The sequence below is a fragment of the Monodelphis domestica genome, chromosome 2, assembly GCF_027887165.1.
Source record: "Monodelphis domestica isolate mMonDom1 chromosome 2, mMonDom1.pri, whole genome shotgun sequence".
NCBI lineage: Eukaryota > Metazoa > Chordata > Mammalia > Didelphimorphia > Didelphidae > Monodelphis > Monodelphis domestica.
This window is the reverse complement of record NC_077228.1, coordinates 204,812,064-204,827,733: the sequence shown is the minus strand read 5'-3', so window position 1 is coordinate 204,827,733 and position 15,670 is coordinate 204,812,064. Positions and strand designations below refer to the sequence as shown.

The 15,670-nt window shown below is 52.1% G+C and overlaps 1 protein-coding gene across 6 annotated transcripts in view; it reads right to left on the bottom strand.

The window, feature by feature from the left end:
- Positions 1-54: 54 nt before the first annotated feature.
- Positions 55-15,670, bottom strand: part of FMNL1 (formin like 1) — a 65,378-nt gene continuing 49,762 nt past the window's right edge. For 4 of the 6 annotated variants that reach the window (XM_056816992.1, XM_056816994.1, XM_056816995.1 and 1 more), the window contains 17 exons: positions 14,092-14,166; positions 13,695-13,805; positions 12,288-12,437; positions 11,331-11,432; positions 10,799-11,069; positions 9,849-10,196; positions 9,391-9,512; positions 8,841-9,043; positions 7,853-8,087; positions 6,544-6,612; positions 5,525-5,605; positions 5,247-5,376; positions 3,889-4,052; positions 3,362-3,463; positions 1,973-2,071; positions 1,427-1,547; positions 55-667 (listed from right to left, as the gene is read on the bottom strand). In XM_056816992.1, the coding sequence (XP_056672970.1) occupies positions 564-667; positions 1,427-1,547; positions 1,973-2,071; positions 3,362-3,463; positions 3,889-4,052; positions 5,247-5,376; positions 5,525-5,605; positions 6,544-6,612; positions 7,853-8,087; positions 8,841-9,043; positions 9,391-9,512; positions 9,849-10,196; positions 10,799-11,069; positions 11,331-11,432; positions 12,288-12,437; positions 13,695-13,805; positions 14,092-14,166 (2,487 nt within the window). In that variant the 3' untranslated portion in view covers positions 55-563. Of the gene's footprint in view, positions 668-1,065; positions 1,183-1,426; positions 1,548-1,972; positions 2,072-3,361; positions 3,464-3,888; positions 4,053-5,246; positions 5,377-5,524; positions 5,606-6,543; positions 6,613-7,852; positions 8,088-8,840; positions 9,044-9,390; positions 9,513-9,848; positions 10,197-10,798; positions 11,070-11,330; positions 11,433-12,287; positions 12,438-13,694; positions 13,806-14,091; positions 14,167-15,670 lie in introns of all 6 variants that reach the window. The other 2 variants (XM_056816993.1, XM_056816997.1) reach the window with 1 other exon arrangement.

Below are 15,670 nucleotides of genomic sequence, written 5' to 3'. Positions count from 1 at the left end.
AGGAGTTGGGGGGAAGGGGGGAATTGGGAGTGGAATTTGGCACAAAACACAGCATATCTTCCAAATCCATTTATTGGTTCCTTGTATAAAAATAAGTCCCCGGGGTTCTCCCTCTCCCCTCCCCCCTTTCCCTCCCCTAGTCCCCAGGCCAAGGGCAAAGGGTAGGGGGCATTCCCTAAATTCTCGGGAATCACATGTCTGATAACTGAACGTGGCTTACAAGATGAAAGGTTAAAGAGGAGGGGCAACATCTGGCATTGGGGGTGGGGCTGGGCCGGGTCACGGTCTAGGGCCCGGATGTGCTGCCCCTCTGTAGTAAGAAGAGGAAGTGCATCGAAGGGGGGGTGCCCCCAAGAGCGGGAAAGCGAGCGTTTTCTCCCCATTCCTCGTGACTGTCCTTCCCAAAGGTGCCGGGCGCACTACTTTCCGAAATGGTGGGAAAGGGAACTCTCTGTTGACCCCATACATGAGGCGCTTTGTCCCTGCCCTCGAGGCCTCACCTCCCGAGGGCTCCACTGGTGCTGGAGGAGAGGAGGGGAGGGGTCCGAGCCGCTGCCCAGGGGCTACACTGCGATGTCCGAGGTCACCTGCAGGGGAGTGCCGGAGGGCTTTCGGCGGCCACTCCGCCGGCCAGTGTCCGACCTTCGGTATGGCTGATTCCGAAGATCTGTGGAGAGGTACAGGGAGCCCTTTAGCCCCAGCCTTTGGCCCAGAGCTCATTTTCTCCCTCCCTTCTCCCCCCACGGGGCTTGGGCCTCCATCACCTCATTCGGTGAATGCCAGGAAGAGGAGCCCATCCCTCTACTCTGTCACTCGGGACTGTCCCGACACTTCCTGGGGAGTCCTGGATCTACTGCTAGGAAGTCTGCAAACCTCGCCCGGAAGCTGGGCTTCTACCAGAAGCAAGGCCTCATTCACCCCAACCCCAAGCAGGCCGGCCTGAATGGCCCAGGGGCCCTCTTGAACCGTGGCATCTGATCCCCTCCTCCTAAAACTAAGGGTCACTGCCGAGGCCATGTGGTTTGGGAGGGTCAGCCTGCCGGGGCACCCGCAGCCCTCAGGTACCTTGGCTTAGGCTGGGGGGAGGGTGCTAGAGGGGGCTCTCGTCACTGAGGCCGGCCTCCAGAAACAGTCGGGATGTCCGTTTGCCCGTGCGGGCAGTGAAGGGTGCCGTCTTCAACACTGAGGGGAGGGGGAGGAGAGGAGGAGAAAAAGCAGGAGGGGGAAGAAAGAGAAGCCAGAACAGCATAAAGTACAACAGACAGGCCGAGAAGGGGCTGGCAGAGAGGATGTGCAGAAGCTGGCCCTGCCCTCCCCGGCCACCCTGGCACCGGAGAAAGGAGGGCAAGTATGAAGACAGGACAGAGTCCAGCCTAGGTGCTGCTCACTGGCCTCCCTCCCCTAGAGCTTGCTCCCATCCTCTCACCAGTGATAATGTCCTCTATGGCCCCGTCACGGTCACTCTCATAGATGAGTGGCTCCTTCTGCTGCTTCCTCTTTAGCTCCGAAATGAGGTCCATTTGCTGCCTCCGGGCCTTGGGAGGGGACTGGATCCGAGGAGATGGGGAGACATGCTTTGGCCATCTGGGCGGCTGCCTTCTCGACCAACCCCCAGCCCACCACTGACTCTCGCCACCCCAGGGAGAGAGAGGAAAGCCCAGGGGGCTTGAGTGAGGCCTGTGGCCATGGGGAGGGGAGAAAGAGACCAGGAAGAGACACCTAACAGCCTCAACGCCAGAGCAAAGGCTAAAAGGCCTTCCCTGGGAATGGCAAAGCACAGGCAAGAATGGACTTTCATTTCATAACGGGATGCTGCCCCCGCCCTCCCCCCACCAACAGACAAGCAGAGAAATGACGTCCTCACAGGGACTAGCTGTGGTACTGCGGATGAGGGACACGGCCAGGAGAACAGAGATCCAGGGGCTCAATGCCCAGGGGACTAGAGGAGCAGGAGGTGGGAATCATGCCTTACCTTGGGCTCTGCAGGTTGGCCTTCCCCTGGGATGGGAGCTCCTGCCTCCTGGGCTGAGGCCTCCTGTTTCTTCCACTGTTCAATCTCCTGCTCTGCTTTCTGACAGGAAATAGCCGTGGTGAAGAGCAGAAACCCCCCTCCCAGATGGTGCCCACTCCAGCCTGGATCCCTGTGTCCAGTCCTCCCAGCTGTCCGCTCCTCCAGGGACTGGTCAGAAATGGGGTTCCATCCTACCTCCTCCCAAAACACAGACCTGGCCTTTGTCCCACAATATAGGCTTGACCCCCTCCTCTTGCTTGCAATAAGCCTGACTTCTGGAGGGGCAGAAATCAGAGGCAGGTCTAGGGGTATAAGCAGAGTAGGCAGCTGCCCGGGGCCCAGTGAAGGGCTTGGATTTTTTTTTCTCAATAGCTTTATTTTTAATGCCAGAAGATATACCACCCCATGAGCTGTGCATATTTATTTTGTGATGGCTCAGGTAACATGTTACAGACACACAACTACGGCTAGAGCACTAGAATCCCAACTCCGGAAGACCTGAGCTCAAATTCCTGCCTCAGACTCCTGCTGTGTGACCCTGGGCAAATCACTTAACCCCTCTCAGCCTCACTTTTCTTATCTGCAAGATGGGGATAATCTTAGCACCTCCCTCACAGGTTTTTCATGTTAATCAAATCATATATATATATATAATCGCTTTGCAAACATTCAGTTGCTATGTAAATACTAGCTATTAGCTAGTCTTCTATGGCTCAGAGCCTCTAGTAAACATGACAGATACTGGGTACAATTTTCAAACTTTACTTAAAACACACCAGGACAAAGCCCCAACCCTAGCTAGAAACCAGTCACTAAAATACTATTGTTCAGTCTGGGAGGGAGGGGGAGAGAGAGTTGGGAATCCTGGGGATTTGTGGCCCATTTGAGGTTTTCTTGGCAAAGATACTGGTATGTTTTGCCATTTCCTTCTCCAGCTCATTTGACAGATGAGTAAACTGAGGCAAACAGGATGAAGTGACTTGCCCAGGGCCACATAGCTGGTAAGTACCTGAGGCCATATTTGAACTCAGTTCTTCCATGACTCCAGATCCAGTACCCTATCCACAAGCTGCCCCCACAAGAATATTAACAGCTCACACTTACATAGCACTTTAAGGTTTTACATATGTTATCTTCTCACCTATCCTATGTGATATAGGTGCTGTTATCCTAATTTTACAGACAAGGAAACTACGAGCAATAAATATGAAGAATCTAAACCCAAGTCTTCCTGACTCCCAAGACCAATACACTGCAGTTGTGCCCCACAAAAGTGGGATGAAGCCTGGCCCAGACCCCAAAACCCCTTGGTGTGCAGCCCCTCTTCTTCCCAATCCTCTCTCAATATACCTTATATGCTTTGACGAAGCGACTGAACACAGGGAAGAAGGTAGATGGGGGTGTGGTCTTGGGATTCTCTCCGAAATATTCCACCACCGATTCATATGCCTCCTGTAAAGGCCTTCTATCAGTCCAGTGCATCACCTCCCACCAGAATCCTGTCCCACTTCCATTCAAACTCCAGCCCAGGGAAGGAAGTCTTCCAGCATTTCTTCCTGATATCAGCACCCCAACATCATGAACCTAACCCTGCTGCCCTCTTGTGCCAGACCCCTACCCCAACCCCGACCCAACTGTGCCTGAATCCCACCCTTCAACCTATCTCTGATATTTCTGAGTAGAAAGGAGGATCCTTGGAGGCAGGACCATCTCTGGTGCCTGGCTCAGAAGAGATAATGTGATGAAAGGCTCACCATGGATGAGGCATGGATGCCTTTTTGCTACAGCCCCCTGATGTGTGTGGGTTTCCCAGACTTGGGTTGATTTTTCATGCCCACCCTGCGCCCAATAGGCACTGCCTTGCCCTGTCATCCCACCTGCGCTGTCTTGCCATCAGCCAGCAACTTCTCCATACTTGGACTGTTGACCTTCAAGAATTCCTTCAACACAGGATTATCATCTTGGCGCATGAACTCTCTCCTCGTCAGCTCCATGCCTCGCTGGAGAGCTCTGGTGTCCTGGAGGACACTGTCTAGAGACACTGGGAAGATGGTGGATAAGCAATATGTCAGGGAGAGGTGATCTGTCTCCTCTCCTCCCCTCTTCTCTCTCTTTCCTCTGCCTCTCCCTCCTTCCTTCCCTTCCTCCTTCTCTTTCTCTCTCTCTCCCTCTCTCCCTCTCTCCCTCTCTCCCTCTCCCTCTCTCTCTCTCTCTCTCTCTCTCTCTCTCTCTCTCTCTCTCTCTCTCTCTCTCTCTCTCTCTCCCTCTCTCTCTCTCTCTCTCTCTCTCTCTCTCTCTCTCTCTCTCTCTCTCTCTCTCTCTCTCTCTCTCCCCCTGTCTGTCTCCCTCTCTGTTTCTCTCCCTCCCTTCCTGTCTCTTCCTCTATGTCTCTCTCTGTCCTTCAAGCTCACTCTCTCTTTCTTATGTCTTAACATCAATTCTAAGATAGAATTGCAGCAAGGGCTACACTGTTAGGGCTATCAATACTAAGTATTGGTTCCAAGGCAGAAAAGTGATAAGGGCTAGGCAATTGGGGTTAATTGACTTGCCCAGGGTCACAAAGCAAGGAAGTGTTTGGGAACAGATTTGAATCCAGGACCTCTAGTCTCTAGACCTGGCTTTCAATCCACTGAACATCTACCTGCCCCTCTCAAATACTCCTGAATTCAGTTGTTCCATTTTGTTTTTCTTTAAACTCTTACTTTCCTAGTAACAACTCTAAATCAGAAAGGACAAGGGCTAGGCCAGTGATGGTAAACTTTTTGGAGACCAAGTGCTCATACTGCAAACTTCATGGAGAGAGAGGGGGAAGCAGCCCGCATCCCTCTGTTTTTCTAGCAATGAACTCTGTGCTAGGCTAATGGCCAATGTGCCCACGGAAAGGGCTCTGAGTGCCCCCTCTGGCACACATGCTATAGGTTCACCAACATGGGACTAAGCAAACAGGGTTAAGTGACTTGCCCAGGGTCACACAACTAGAAAACATCTAAGGCTAGATTTGAACCTGGGATCTTCAGACTCCAACCCTGGCTCTCTATCCACTGAGCCACTTGATGCCCTGACAGAATCTCTCTTGCCCTGACTTTTATTCTTTCTCATCCAGTCATTCCTCATGGTCAGCCTCAGAGGAACTTGTCCAAACTGCTTGGTTTTCCCCTTCTTCTTAGGTGAACCCTAAAGCCAGAGAGGCCAATAAGCAACAGAACCCCCCTGGATCCCCTACCCTAACCCATACCGGCCCCAGCCTTGTCCAGAAAGTGCAAGTCAGCATGGAAACAGGTGAGTTTGGGGTACTTCTCTCCAATCACCTTCACCAGGTAGTGCAGTAGAGTCTGTTTCCGGTCTGTTGACTTCATCTCCAGCAGCTATAGGAAGAGGGAGTTACCGTGGGGAGCCAACCCAGGTACCCAAGACTCTATCTCCATCCATGGCAGACTGTGCCAGCATAAGCCCCCATCCCCAATCCCCTCAGACTCCCTTCCCCGCTCCCTGGGTCCAGATGAGCCCCCTTACTGCATCAAGGCTTTGTAGTCTAAAACCATAGGCCGCCCCTCGTTTACTGCTGTTCATGTAATTCCCAAAGGCCAAGACGATCTGGAGAGGGGAGAAGAGGAGGAGAAGGTAGAGGGCTCAGCAGGCTCTCTGCCCAAAGGAATTTTTTCCCCCTTAGGAGACAAGAAATACATTTTTCTATGCTCTTAGAGTCTTCCCTAGAAGTTCCTTAAGGATGGAGACTACATCCTCCCTCCCTCAGAATAGGGATTCCCAGAAAATAGTTCCTTTGTCCCTATTGGTAACAATAGTATGGAAAGAGCCCTGGATTCTAAATCCAAGGACCTCGGTTCAAATTTAGGCTCTGGCCCACAACACCTGTGACCTTAGAGTAGACACTTTGAGCCTCTGGGCTCCAGCTTTCCCATTGCTGAAATGAGTGGTCTGGATGAGAACGGGAGTTCTTAACCTCTTTTTGTGTCAAAACACAGTGACAGACACAATAATAGCACACTGCTGAAGCCTCAGATTCCTTCTCAGAATGTATCCAATTTTTAAATGTATCCAGTAAACACAAGACTACCAAAAAAATCAATGATAGTATTTTTTACAAAGTATTTTTTAACAAAATATTTTTAACAGCATGCTCATGAATTTCAGGTTAAGAACCCTTGAAATACCTTTACTTTCTGTCATAATAGCAATTCTAAGGCAGAAGGGTAAGGGCTAGACAGTGACTTGCCTAGAATCACATAGCTAGGGAGTATCTGGGGTCACACTTGAACTCGGGACTTCCCATCTCTAGGCTTGGCACTCTATCCAGTGAGCCACCTAGCTGCCCTGATTATATTCTCTTCCAGTTCCAAATCCAATGATCCCATTTTCATTAGGTTAGCGGTCCCAGAAGATAGAGATTCTATCATCACTACATCCCATCAGCCTGGAAACTTTGTAAAGATAGGCTTGGCGCTATGGCCCAACAGCTGGGAGACTCCATGTGTTGGCTCAAGCCCATTACTCTTCCTCCTCCATCTCCTTACCTCTAAGATGTTTCGGAGCTTGTCAGAGGATTTGATGGACATCGAAGCGGCGATAATGGCATTGAGTTGCTGTAGGAAGGGAAGCCAAGGAGAGACATAAACTAATGCAAAGTGAAGTACGTGAGCAGACCCAGGAGTAACGGCAGTGTTATATGATGATCAGTAAGCTATTTTCAACAAAGCAAGTCCAGGGGACTCTGCTGGAACATGCTCTCCACGGCCAGAGAAAAAACTGTTGGGAACCTGATTGCAGATCCAAGCACGCCATCTTCCACTTTCTTTCCTTATGAGTTTTTTATTGGATGTGTGATATGTGTCTTCTGTCAGAACTTGGGAAATATGTATTACATGAAAGTACTGATATAACCTATATCGGAGTATTTACTGCCTCAGGGAACAGGGAAGAAAGGGAAAGAAGCTGAATCACAAAATGTCAGGAACTGTTTCTACAGAATCACAGAAGAAACACAACTGTGTGATCACATGGGTCAGTGGGGCTATGACTGGGAAACTAGACTCTAAGCGATCACCCTAGTGTAACTATCAATAATAGGGAAATAGGTCTTGATCGATGACACATGTAAAACCCAGTGGAATTGCTTGTTGGCTACGGGAGGGGTGTGGGAGGAGGGGAGGGAAAGAACATGAATCACGCAATCATGGGAAAATATCAAATCAATTTTTCAAATAAAAAATTATTTCTACATATAATGGGACAAAAATAAAATTTAATAACTTAGAAGGGGAAAAGGGAAAGGAAGCCAAGAGTAAGGAGGCAAATTGAAGAGGTAAGGAATGGATTGCAACCCTATGATTCTAAAGTCAAGCAGCAGCAAATAATTTCTAGCCTGGTGACCTCCATTTCCTTTTTGTAAACTTTTACCATTTTTTTTAGAATCAATATTGTGTATTGGTTCCAAAGAAGAGTGGTAAGGGCTAGGCAATGGGGGGTTAAGTGACTTGCCCAGGATCACATAGCTAGGAAGTGTCTGAGGACAGATTTGAACCCAGGACCTCCCATCTCTGGCCCTAGCTCTCAATCCACTGAACTACCCAGCTGCTCTGTGACCTCCATTTTCAAATGCTTTATAAACTTAAAAGCACTGTATAAATGGAAATGTTTATTATTGGGATTTGGCTATGTCTAGAGGAGGGAGCTCCAAGTCCAGCTTCTAAGCAAGAGCTGGGAAGAGCCTCTCAGCCAACAAGGCCCCCATCCTACCCCAATTTGGATCCCCAGCTACGGGGTACACTGACTCTGTGGGTCCAAGCACGAAGCCCTTCCCGTCCCTCTCCCAAGCTTCCCTACCGGCATGAGCATTTGTGCAGTGTCGGGGAAGTTGCCCAGGAAGGCCAGAGTGGCCATTCTCTCAGAGAGTCGAGGGATCCGGCTGAAACGCAGCATGAACCGGTCCTCATCTGACAGCTCCTCCACTGGCTTTTGTTCCTTCTCATAGCGTCCGATGAGGCTCAGCTCGTACTCGGTGGGAAGGAATCGAGTGAGGAGCTCCAAGAAGTCCAAGCTGAGGGCCTGCAGGTCATACCTGGGGCAAGGTGGGAAGGGCATGAGGAGTTCTCCCAACACACACAATCCTGGCTTTGAACCCAGGCTCTGCTCCTCACTCCCTGGGTGACCTAAGGTGGAGGACCCCCTGTGTTGGAAAATATGTGCCTCCCCCACTTAGGTGCCAGAGAGATCTTTGGCTTCTTTCTGGGTCCTTGGGGCACACTGCCTGGCACATTGGAGTTGATCTGGGGGGGTTTTGTTTTTTTCAAACCCTAACCAGAATTCTATCTTAGAATCACTGCTACCGCCCTCGGAATCAGGTGCTATTGTCATCTCCATTTTACTACTGAGGAAAGTGACTGCTAGCCTGTCTGAGGCCGAATTTAAAACTCAGATCTTCTTGACTCCAGGCCTTTTTAACTCCCCTTCTGTCTCAAAATCAATACTAAGTATCAGTTCTAAGGTAGAAGAGCAATAAAGGCTAGGTAATTGGGGGTAAGTGACTTGCCCAAGGTCACAGCTGGGAGGTGCTTTGGACCACATTTGAACCCAGGAGCTCCTGTGCCCAGGTCTGGTTCTCTATCCCCTGTGTAATAGAAGGATTGAGAGGAATCTCTCTTTCTTACATTCCAACTGTCAAGTGTTCCTTGACTCACTGACCATCTGTCCTTCCAAACCTTCCACCAGGCTACTACACTCCAAACCACCCAAAGCCCAACCAGACCTTGCCTTCGCACCGTTAGGGCATCTTGGCCTTCTCCTAGATGTCAGGCCAGAGAGGGGCACTCACGTCTCTATGGCCTCGCAGATCCGGTCCGTGCTCAGGTTCCCCTTGCGTAAGGTGATGGCCAGATTCTTTGCCCGGTTGGCCTCAATGAGCGTCACCTTGCTGGGGGCCTTCTGTGTTGTCTTCACTTTTAGGGCGTTCAAGTCCAAAGAAGGACCCTGAGACTTGGTCTTGAACTGTTCTTCAAAGTCACTCATATCCAGTTCCTAGCAAAGAAGGGAAGGGCTTTAGTGGGTTCAGGGCCAGAGAGAGCCCCGGGACCCCATCACCGAAGCTGTGTGGCATCACAGCCTTTGTCTTTCTCTTCCCAGCCCAGAGAGTGAGGTTAGTGTCCTTCTGTGGACCCCAGACAATTCTGCCCCCTCCCCGATCAGCATCGCTCCAAGTTCATTAGGCCACAGGGGTCTCTCCACTACCCACTGCCAAGGACGCGTGGCATGCCGACCCAGAGGGACGAAGGTGGCGGCGGTAAAAAGATCGAGTGTGATGCTGTCCCCCCACTAAGCTCGCAGGCCCCTCAGACTCCATGGGCTGAAGTGGGAGAAGACCATACCTGTAAGACTTTCTCATCATTGATCTCAGTAAAGACAGTGCCCGTGATCTGATTGGGCTTTAGGGCCACCCAGTTGAACACTGGCATCCGGAACTTGGTCTGAATTGGTTTCTTGGCCTTCACTGTAGAGACCAGAAATGGAGTTGAGCCCAGGGGTAGGAGTTGCCCCAGCTAGACTACAGCAGGGTTTGGGGGGGGAGAAGAGGCAGAGAGAAAGGTGGATGGGGAGTAGGGAAAGTGGGGTCAGAGGGGGCGCAGGGTGATGTCTCAGGCCAGCAAAACACAGGCTCTTATTAGGATCCCATGGACAGAGGCCCCCCCCTACTGCATACACCTCATTTCTTCCCTAGGCTAGAAGGGGCTAAGAGAATCTGGAGGGATATTGAGCCTCTGCCCATGTTCACACTCTCTCTAAAAAAGAAATCTCCATTGAAACCCAGAGTCCTGGCTTCACTCACCTGCACTATCTGGAGCAGTAGTGAGCCCCCCAATGGCACCAGGAAGTCCTCCAGGAGGAGGAGGGGGCACGGTTCCATTCATCCCTGGTGGTGGGGGTGGCGGAGGTGGTGGGGCAGGGGATGTCCCAGGCAGCGGTGGGGCAGGGGATGTCCCAGGCAGCGGTGGGGCAGGGGGTAGCCCCAGGCTACCAGGAAGGGGCGGAGGTGGAGGAGGTGCTGAAGGTGGGGTTTCCTGATGGGGAGGTGAAGTGACACCAGGGCTTGGGGGAGATGGTGGCAATGGTGGAGGTGGCGGTGGTGGCAGAGGACCCACAGATGCAGCGGGAGGAGTTGCTGGAGGTGGGAGATCTAGAAAAAGCAGCAGAAAGAAATTGGATAGTCATCTCCCTCTTTGCAGGCAGCTTGCAGTTCCTGGCAGCAGTGGGAGGTAACAGAAGTTCCTCAAGCTTCCTAGGAAACCCAGGTTTCCTAGCGTGAAAGGCTCACAGGGGACCCACTAGTTCAAAATCCACCCCTTCCCTCTCCACCTAAGCCCATGCTCCTAGCCCCATGGTAGCCACCTTCTCTCTTTCCTGGACCAAGCCTACCTCACCTGCCTACCATACGCTAGCCCCAGAATAGGGGCTTAGAGGAAGCTTTGGTGAAAACTTCTTCCAGTCTCACTGTGAGGCAAGGGGCACCCCTAAATCCAAATCCCTATCCACAGGGCCATAGATGTAGTATCAAAAAGAACTCAAATCAAGTCCAAGCCTCCTATTCTGTGGATGAAGAAACTGGGGCCCACAAAGGTGAAGTAACTAGTCCTAGGTCAGGTCCAATGGGTTCAGCTCTCCTCCACCATGCCCAGAGCATCTCTCCCTGTGTGGTACCCAGGAGCAGGTCACCCAGGGCTCTGACAGCAGAGCACCATCTTCATTACCCCCATCCATGAGCCCCAGCCTTGCAAACACCTGTGCCAGAAGAGTCGGGAGCCCTGGCCGTCATCGATGTCGTCGGTGGCGTCATCATGTCAGATGGAGTTGCCACAACAACCGGGATGATCTCAATGGTGATGTCTCCCCCAGGTCCTCTTAGAATTTGGATTAACCCTTTCTTTTCCAGCTCCTCCAATTTAAGCTCCAGGGCAGAGGGTTGGACCGGGACTGGTGTGAGTATGGGCACCTTCTTGGGTTCAGGAGGCAGCTGGGAGGTCCCCATGGTGGCACACTCACTGTGGCGTTCCTGGATACCGCCCCCCAAAAAAGGACTGGATCAATAACCCCTCTGAGGACACTGAGCCAAAGCCTCCCTTCACCCCCCTGGGTCCTTTGAGGCATGGAATGCCAAGCCTGGCTTCCATGCCCTCCCCATTGCTGCGCATCCTCCTTCTCTTCATATTTTCCTCAGGCCAGTTCCATTGTCCTTCACCTCCCACCTGCCAGTGGTCACCCCTTTCTTCCAGCCCCCCCATATCTGACTTCTGTATATACCCCCCATCCTCACCCGGAGTATATCCAAGTCCTTTCGGGTATGGCTCAGCTGCTTCTCCAGCTCAGCTATCTTGGCCATGGACTCGTTCTCTGCCTCCCGGAGCCGCTCTGTCAGCTATGGCACCAGCACATGGTGAGCACCCACCCTTGGCTGCTGACATCGTACGAGGGGGCGGGTACCAGGCAAGCCTGACACCCAGAAGGGGGAGGGAGGAGGGACAGGAATCCCTCTCCCTTCTGGGCCCTTCTTTTTTACTCCCCCACATGTGGAACTGGGACAGGGACAGGGAACAGGCATAAGCGTGGGCTATCCCCCACTGTCCCTGGCCCAGATCCCACTGGAGACCCTCTATTCCTCAGGCCCCTTCCTTTTCCTAGAGCAAAAGCTGGCCTTCCTCAGTTCAGAGACCCAACAATGAGTTCTGTTCCCATCCACTTAGCCATAAGCTAGGAATCGCCTTTGCCCTCCCCTAGCCCTACTATTTTATCTTTTGAAGTCTATTCTGCCTGGCACCTGTAGTGGGTACTGGGCATACTTATGGAGCAAAAAACACCCAGGTTTAAGTCTAGGCAGCCCTCAGTCTATGGGAGCATCCCTCTGCCTGGGTGTGTGGTCAGAAGGGCAGGATCAGACTAGGACCAAGAAGCCCTGGTAGAGAGGAAGACTTCAATGGAGAAAACACAAGTGGGCTCATCCTTCCTCCTTCTAGCGGAGGTCAATAAGAGATCTCAGGGCACTCAGTGTTTTCTCCCACTGGTCAGGAGAGTACTGAAGCACCCTTAATGAAGGCAATGGAGGTAGAGGGGTCGACGTGGAAGAATGAGGTATTAGAGCAGGAGTTCTGACTCCTGGGCTCCCAGGGTCATTACTTGAGGTCCTTCCAAGGAGCTAACATCTTCTGTCTCCAGAACTGTTCCTCCTTTGGAGGGGGCTTCAGTAGAAGGCAGTACAATGGTCCCATTCTCTTACCAAGGCCACCTGCTCCTGAAGCTCCTCCATGTGTTCCAGAACAGCATTCTTGGTCTCTGTGTCTTCTAGAAGGGCGCCCACATCAAAAACGTTATCCAGATACGCCTGAATTTGCACCTGGAGCTTGTCACTCTCTGTAAGCCGAAGCCTCTGCCACCAGCAAAAGCGCAAGAGGGGAGAGGGTGAGAACCAGGGGAGGGCACCTCCCTTGGTGTTCCTCCAAACAGAGAAGAGGGACAAACCCTGCTACTTTTATTTATTTATTTTTAACCCTTACTTTCTGCCTTACAATTGATATGAGTATCCCTTCCAAAGCAGAAGAGAGGTAAAGGCTAAGCAATGGGAATTAAGTGACTTTCCCAGGATCACACAGTTAAGAAGTATCTGAGGCCAGGACCCCCTCTCTCCAGGCCTGGCTCTCTAACCACTAAGCCACCTAGCTGCCCCTAATCCTTCTCCCATTAAAAAAAAAAAAAAGTGCCCAGAGATGGGAGGTCCTAGATTCAAACATGACCTCAGATACTTCCTAGTTGTGTGACCTTGGGCAAGTCACTTAACCCCCATAGCCTAGCCTTTATTGCTCTTCTACCTTAGAACCAATACACAGTATTGATTCTAAGGTGGAAAGTAAGGGTTTAAAACAAAGTGCTCACAAAAGTCTCCCTCCTCTAGGAAGCCTTCTTGAATTGATTAGAAAAAAATGAGATGTAGGGGGTTGGGTAGCTCAGTGGATTGAGAGTCAGGCCTAGAGATGGGAGGTCCTAGGTTCGAACCTGACCTCCGACACTTCCCAGCTGTATGACCCTGGGCAAGTCACTTGACCCCCATTGCCTAGCCCTTACCACTCTTCTGCCTTGGAGCCAATACACAGTATTGATTCCAAGATGGTAGTTATGGGTTTAAAAAAAAGAGAGACCTAATAATTTCTTTTTTTCCTCTATTCAACTTGGGATGAAGGCCCCTTAAGAGGGTCTCCTCCAGGCACCCTGGCTCTTTGCTCAAAATGCCCACCTAATTCTCATTCACCATCAGCAAGCAGCACCTATTGGTTTGTTTCTCCTCAGACGTCCCTATGCCCTGCCCTCACTTGTGCAGTCGGTGAATCTGTCTGAGATATCCCTGGTGCGCAGGTGAAGGGGAACAGGAGGAAAGAATGCGAGCCTTGACGGTCTGGAGCCCTTCCACTTCAGTCCAGGTTCTGACACTAACTCCCTGCAGAAGCTGGGACAAGTCGCTTCTCCCTGGGGCCCTCTGCCACGTGGCCGGCTGGGCCTGACCGTCTCTTCCAGCTTATTCTAGGGCCCCTCGAGCCGGAGCCAAAGGCCAGGGCTTGGTCTGGGGGCCCTTCTGGGCCTCTTGCCGCTGAGGGCGCTGAGTGCCCCCTGGGCAGCAGGAGAAAGGCCTTACCTCCAGGTAAACATCCAGGCCCAGGTGGGTGAACTCATACTGCAAGAAGACTCGAAAATTCATATTCTCCACTGAATGCACCACGATGTTGATGAACTGCATGCAAGCCACCTGCGGGCAGGAGAAGTGGGCGGTCAGTCTGTGAGAGCGGGAACTGGCAGTGCCCGCCTTTCAGTCCCCAACCCTGTTTTCTTCAGTTCTGCCCACGTCCCTCCCAGGCCTCGGCAGCCCCATAAACGTCAGCTTTCCCTACAGCTTGCCCTGGGGAGACCCCTGGTCCAAGCCCAGACCGAGGCGCCGGGCACCTGAGCTCCCGGCTTGAAGCCTGGAGCCTTTGGGGGCTCCCAAGTCCCACTCAGTGGGCCTGGCTGGAACCCCAGCCCCCTCCCCAACTCACCATGAAGTCAATGTTGCTGTCTTCATTCCGGAAATACTCCATCAATCTCTCAAACCTGTTCTTCTCACCACACACCTGGCAGGGGGAGGACAGGAGGGGAGGCTGAGTCACACTGTTAGAGGGTGCTCCCGAGGCATCATGGGGAAAGCACAAATATGAAAGGCAGAGAGGCCTGAGTGGGGTCCCACGCAGGGTCACTCTTCAGCTGGGCAAGTACTTTATTAATAAGTATTCAGTTTCCTCATCTGTAAAATGGGCATACTCACACTCCCTACTGCATTGGGTTGCTGGAAGAGGAGTATTTTGTCAATCATAAAGTCTTATACAGATGTGAATGAGGATGATCCTGGGTCTTCTTTCAGTGGGAGGATCTTGGCAGAAGAACAGCCTGTTCTATCCCTCTACTGATTTCTTTTCCTTCATCAATTAAGGATCTCAAAGCGCTTCCCTTCTAGGCGATGGTGGGAGATGGGGGAGGGGGAGCTCATCCTTACAGGGTAGAAAAGCAGCCCCATTTTATTTTATTTTATTTGGTTGTTTTTTTTTTAATATATCCTTCCCTTCCATCTTAGAATCAATCCTGTGTATTCGTTCCAAAGCTGAAGAGCAATAAGGGCTAGACAACGAGGGTTAAGTGACTTGCCCAGGGTCACCCAGCTAGGAAGTGTCTGAGGCCACATTTGAACCCGGGACCTCTCATCTCTAGGCCTGGCTCTCCATCCACTGAGCCACCCAACTGACCCCAGGAAGATGAGTCTTTTTGACTTTAAGCCTAGCACTCCGCATTCACTGCAGCATCTTGCTGCCAGTTGAATTTATCTGTTTAAGGTGGAAGTCGAACCCACTCTCAGTACACTATCCTAGGCCCTATCCCCGGGGGAACCCCACGTGCCGCCCAGGTTGTGCCAAGAGGAAGGAGAAACAGAGCCCGACTTCCCTGGGGAGGTCTTCCTTGGCGGCCCCCCCGGGCCATTAGAATCTGGGCTTTGCAAGTGTGAAGGTCTGACCCCATGACAAGGCCCCAAGGCGCTTAGGGCCTCCTCAGGCCCAAGCGGCCCTTGGAGAGAGCTGTGCAGAGATGCCAAGCAGCATCCTCCGCCATGCCCTGAGGGATGGGGATGCCGCCGCAGTTCTCTGGCCAAGCCTCGGCCTACTCCAAGAGGGGAGTCCAAGCCAGCTCACCCTCTCGGCCTGCCCCGGGGAGGGCTTCCCTGGCTCAGAGGGCCTGGCGCACAGAGCAGGCGGACAACCCGGAGTCACCACTGGGACGTGGCCCCCAGGCCCCGCGTGAGACTGAGAGTCCATGGAGGCCGGGCCGGCCATTCTGGAGAGCTTTTGGACTGGTGCCCCCGCAGCGATCAAACCCTGACCCAGCGACACGGTCACCGAGGCTGGGCCCAGAAAGAAATGAAATCGTAGAAAAGGACGACACGTATAAAATGTCTACAGCAGCAAAGGATACAAAGCCCTCTGGGAAAGAAGAGGACCGCGGCACGGGGCCGGCGGAGCTGGAGACACTCATTTACTCATCGGGCAGGAAAAAGCAGGGCTGGCGTCGAATGTTTAAAGCGCCGCCACA